Raw genomic sequence first — 5,645 nt, 5'->3', positions numbered from 1 at the left:
TTTTTAGGAGGTGTTTTGATAAAAAGAGAAACATTTCTAAACATCCATATAACCCACCAAGAAACAAAGAAAACCCCTTCCAACACCTCTTTCACTTTCCTCCGTAAATGCATGGAATCAAACCACACAATCCAGTCTTCAATCGAAACAAAGAAGTAAGCATCCAACCCCCACCAAGAAACGACTTTCACCAAAACAACATGAGCAAAGGAACAAGAGAAAAAAAGATGATTGACATCTTCTGTAACAACATTACAAATCAGGCACATTATGGAAGGAATATCCATACCTCTCAAAGACAAATTGAAGTGAGTAGGTAATATGTTCAAGCATCTTCCAGCAAAACAAATTCACTTTAATAAGGACTAACTTCACCCACTTAGTGACCGTAGAAGTAGAAGGAAGAATAGTCAAATCTACCAAATAACGAACAGAGGAGACTGAAAAATCGCCATATGGACCAAGTCTCAAACCCATATATCAATAGCATCAGTAAAAGAAACCGAACTAAACAAGACCCCAAGGTCCGAGGCCTGCTCACTCTCGGCACCACCTAGGAAATGACGACCAAAATAGTTAAACCAAGAATCTTGATTAGGTTTAACCACAACAAACACCCCCTTATCTAATTGCAACATAAATAAACGAGGAAACCGATCCTTAAGAGGGAGATCTCCTACCCATACATCTGACCAAAATAAAGTATCAACACAATTACCCAAAATCTTCTTACAATAAGCCAATAAGTCAGACACCTTTATTACCCAAACTAGGTGGTCACCACGGTTAGAAATTAAAATTTATTTTTTTAATTAAATTATAACTTATTTATTTGAAATTGATAATTGATAAAGTGTATATGACATAATAAAATCTTTACTGATTAAAGTGTATATGTTTTGCAGTAATATGATAATGACATAATTATTGGTTGAAATTACAAACCTTTAGTGGTTTGAATATGCAATTGGTATTTTGTATTTGTAGATATGCAAAAAAGTTATAATTTTATAAAATGAAATATAATTTTAACTAAAACGAATACTGAAATTTATATAAATAATAAAATTGTACAAAGGTTTTTACAAATTTCTAAAAACTTCTTTATACACAACATTTGATGTTTTATTTGTTAGTCTACCATCTTTATCTAAAATCAACAATTTTAATCCTTGTCTTTGAACTCTGGATAAAGCAACGTACAATTGACCATGTGTAAGAACAAGATCCTTGAGAAACAAACCAACCTTCGATAAAGACTGTCATTGGCTCTTATTAATTGTCATTGCAAAACACACAGCTAATGGAAATTGTCTTCTTTGGAATTTGAAAGGGATATTGTCTTCAGAAGGAGTTAAAGACATTCTTGGAACAAAAAACCGGTTTCCAATATTACTTCCAGTTAAGATAACTGCCTCAATAACACGTTTGCCCAAAGATATAACATGTAGTCTAGTCCCATTACATAATCCATTTTTCTGATCAATGTTTCCCAATAACATAACTGGAACACCGATTTTTAAAATGAGCTTATGCTTTGGCAGACCTGAGACTTTAAGACCATTTAAAACATCAGGTGAGTATAAATTTGTATCAAACTTATCATGAAGAAACTCGGATCGGCATAGGCTATCTGAACTTAAGTATTCTGTTGGTTCTCCTGGAAACAATGACAACAAACGATCGTTTATTTCTTGGACAACTTCATTCTTGGGAGCAAGTATTGCTATTTCTTGAAAATAATCAGGAATGTTGAAGTTTTCCAGTATAGAAGGATATACAAAACTAATTAATGAACCTATAGGATCATGTGGATTAGTAATGACAATATCTTCAGGAATATCAACAATTGATTCACCGTCATTCGGATCACCAAGATTACCTTCTCCTATGTCTAAAAGCCAAGTTGCAAAATCTCTTATTTGTTCAATAGAAGATGGATCGCTTCCAACTGTTAACCTCATGTTTTTGGTTAATTTATGAATTTTGCATTGTTGCCATAAATAAGAAGAACTTAAAGAAGCATTAACAATGTTTTGTCTACTGCCACCTGGAACAACAGGTAGAATTTGTCTGAAATCACCTCCAAAGACAATCACTTTCCCTCCAAATGGAATATTTGAATTCGTAGGATTGACACACTTTAATATATCCTTCAGAGTTCGATCTAAAGTTTCGAATGCATGCTTGTGAACCATGGGTGCTTCATCCCAAATGATCAATGAGGTTTTTCTTACTAAACTGGCAAGATCACTCTTTGGATTTATTCTACAAAAAGAATCCTCGGTAAGATTTATGGGAATTATAAACCGAGAGTGTGTTGTCCTGCCTCCAATCAATAATAATGAAGCTATCCCACTTGAAGCAACATTTAAAACAATCTCGCCTTGACCTATAATTGCTGCAAAAATTGTCTTCCAAAGAAATGTCTTACCAGTTCCACCATAACCATAAACAAAGAATACACCTCCCCTATTATGTTTAACTGCATCCATGATATCAAGAAAAATGTCTCGTTGCTCGTTTGTTAATGCAACAAACAATCGATCAAACTCATTCTTTAAATTTGGTATGTCATAATCTAGCTCCTCGGTAATAAGACGATTGTTTGAAGATGAAACAGAATCAGCATCTGGGTAAGGCATCTTTTCATAGTGTTTAAGACTGGAATTGTTACGGAGTAAAATTTGTTCTATCTCAAACAAAGTCAAGTTTTTAAGTTGATCTTCGTTTAGTGATAAACCTATACGGAAAATAATTTATTAATCATAACGTATAAAAAAATAATTGATTGGGACTTAAAATATAATTGAGTTTATACTGAAATTGTATATGATACTCTTTTAATAATAATGAGATAAAGTTATATTACCTGGAGACTTTAATCTCTGTTGTTGATTGTAAAGAATTCCATCTGATAGGTATTCCCAAGTGTTTTGCCAAACTATCTTTGGTTTACACAAACTGTTGGACAATAGCATCGTAGCAAATAAGAACCGTAGATAAAAACCAGATCCAGAAAGACTTGCTTCCTTAATTGCATCGATGAATTCTTTGTCATCATCTAAAAGTCCAAGAGTATAACATGCATCTTTAAAAGAAGAACATAGTTCACCATTGACTGTGCGAATTTCTTCGAATGATTTAGGACCTTTCACTTTATTTAAAAGAATTCTTAAGAAATATGCTTCTCCAAGTTTAGGTGAAACATAGTGAATTCTACCAACCGCATATCCAACTTTACTTGGCTTCCAAATCAGATCTTTACGATGCCAAACAAAATTCAACATATGTCAGCTTTCGTGCTTCTTTACTGATTTCATTACACTTCATCCAAGATGTGAACATTGAAGAAGCAACTGAAGTTCGGTCAAGAACATCTTGAATGTCATCGTCTGCCTCATATACAACTTGTTGTTGATCGGGAAGATGAAAAGGTAGTCTAATCACAGCAGGATATCTATAATGAACATCGTATTTAAAAATCCGCCATGATCCTTCACATGCAGAAATATATCTACAATCATAGTATTCTTTAATTTCATCCACTGCATCGTTGTTATCGGAATCATTATTGCTTGGCACCATAGAAACAGTATCTCTATCAGGACCCTTGTTTATATATTTAAACAAATACTTTATGGAAGATCCCTGATTGCACCATTCAACATTAATGTGTGTCTGATATCTTTTCAACAGATATTTGTTGTATGGAACAACATTTCTGTTATCTAACTGAACACCAGATTTTTCAACAAAATGTCCATCATTTTTTCTCCTATATAAGGGAAAAACATTTGAATCAACTGAAGTATGATCACAAAATTGCTTTGGAAAGTTTTTAGAACACTTTCTGTCGACCATGCATGGGCAATTCAAATTTTCAGCTCCACATGGACCATGAATCATGAACTCCTTGACAAGTGAATACAATTCTGGATCATCATCGATATTTGGAATCTCAGCAGAAATAATGGGATCGATATCTTCAATTGTTGGAAGCTTGCAGTTAGCATGCATAAACAGACATACATGACTATGAGGTAAACCTCTTTTTTGAAATTCAATTGTATAAACCACTGCATGCAAAATATACAAATAAGATACAAGTTAGCAACTAAAATTTGTATATATATATATATATATATATATATATATATATATATATATATATATATATATATATATATACGTTAAACTATAAATTTAAATACCTGCTTGAACCTTGGCCAAAATTTCATTTTCCCTTAAATCTTTAATAAATGCATCCAACTTGATCTTAAATAACCTACATAATATATTTTGTCTATCTTCTGGATGAAGTGGAGTGTCCTTAAGGAACCTTTGAACTTCCGGCCATTTTGGATTACAAGTAAAGGTTATGAAAAAATCAGGATATCCAAACCATTTACAGAGCGACATGGCATCCAAATAGTTTTGCATCATATAGCGTGAACCACCGGTAAATGAAGAAGGTAAGATCACATGTTGTCCGACGTTCGAAATATCTGTACTCCCAAGTGCTTGGTGATTACGCAAATTCTCATAAGACTCACATCTAAGAATTTTTTGTTAGTTACGTATGAAAAATAGTCTCTCACTTTCAATCATGGTATATCCATCAACCAAAAATTGTTGGAACAACCTTTTTGCATTAAGAATCAGTGAGAACGATTGATCCCTGTCTTGAATTCTATAAGCGAAAAATTCTCTCATTGTACAGGTTGGGCGCTTGCTATTACTTGAAGATGTAATACCTCTATGAAGGATATCAACTCTGTAACCATCATCGCCATATGGAAATAGTAATGGATACTGAAGAGCAAGGTAAGAAGGATGTAATTCACTGATACGCTGTAATAATCCTGATGAAGTTTGAACAACGATATCTCTTTTTTCAATTGAATCACAAAAATCACCGACAACTAAAGCTGCAACCTCAGAAGAAGTTGGTAAGTTATACGTCCTTCCATCTTGTTCTCTTTTTCCAATTAATCTTAACTTCAAATTAGCACAAGGATTTTCATGAAGAGTGTATCTTACCATCCTATAAGACTTGACCAACGCATTGTTCGAATCTAACATAACCTTCAAAAATTCTATAATTTGGAGATCATATGATCTTGAAGTTGATGTAGAATCGCTCGTTGGTCCACTGAAAGTATTATCGACAATTATTTAATATTAGTAAAAAAATAATGAATTGAAGTGAGTTATTAAAAGATAAATGCAAAAATATACCCAAAACTTGTCGATCTATTTGAAATCTCGTTCTCCGTATCATATATGTATAACTGACAGAATTTCGGTCTTGAACCAGGTGTAGGTAAAAGACTTCCCATACTATGATAATTTTGACCACTAAGTCTGAATATGTACGGTGCGTTGCCTCTGTTGATGGATGAATCAACTTTGCCTCCCATCGATGTAAACGAAAACATTGAATTGTAACGTTGAATGTTCTTCATGAAGTGTTTGCTTTTTGAATCTACCGATCTATACAAATTTCGGTAGGATGACGGTGCTTCTTTTAGGGGTGGTAGCTCAACTTTGTCGTAACCACAACACAGGGAATAAGACGTATTGCCTTTTTTTGCCCTCTAACCGATTCATCTTTCCATAATTTTGCATGACAAATCTGACAT

At 33.4% G+C, this 5,645-nt stretch overlaps 1 protein-coding gene across 1 annotated transcript; it reads right to left on the bottom strand.

Annotated features, from left to right (window-relative positions):
• Positions 1 to 1,262: 1,262 nt before the first annotated feature.
• LOC145127684 (uncharacterized) lies at positions 1,263 to 5,423 on the bottom strand. Its single transcript, XM_079062833.1, has 6 exons — positions 5,242 to 5,423; positions 4,646 to 5,155; positions 4,215 to 4,558; positions 3,315 to 4,079; positions 2,873 to 3,262; positions 1,263 to 2,743 (listed from the first exon to the last, which is right to left on the bottom strand). Exons 1-6 carry the CDS (start codon positions 5,421 to 5,423, stop codon positions 1,263 to 1,265), a joined length of 3,672 nt encoding a protein of 1,223 aa, XP_078918959.1.
• Positions 5,424 to 5,645: the final 222 nt, after the last annotated feature.

The sequence above is a fragment of the Lactuca virosa genome, chromosome 7 (assembly GCF_052849685.1).
Source record: "Lactuca virosa cultivar CGN04683 chromosome 7, Lactuca_virosa_CGN04683_v6, whole genome shotgun sequence".
Lineage (NCBI taxonomy): Eukaryota > Viridiplantae > Streptophyta > Magnoliopsida > Asterales > Asteraceae > Lactuca > Lactuca virosa.
Note: the sequence above shows the minus strand (reverse complement) of the source record. Positions and strands in the feature narration are given on the sequence as shown.

Excerpts from the sequence above, each read along its gene's own strand:
- LOC145127684 (XM_079062833.1), bottom strand. The coding sequence starts at position 5,423 with ATGGGAGGCAAAGTTGATTCATCCATCAACAGAGGCAACGCACCGTAC. Across the intron at positions 5,156-5,241 it reads AATAGATCGACAAGTTTTGG|TGGACCAACGAGCGATTCTA; the intron begins GTATATTTTTGC and ends TAATACTTTCAG. Across the intron at positions 2,744-2,872 it reads ACAGAGATTAAAGTCTCCAG|GTTTATCACTAAACGAAGAT; the intron begins GTAATATAACTT and ends TTTTCCGTATAG.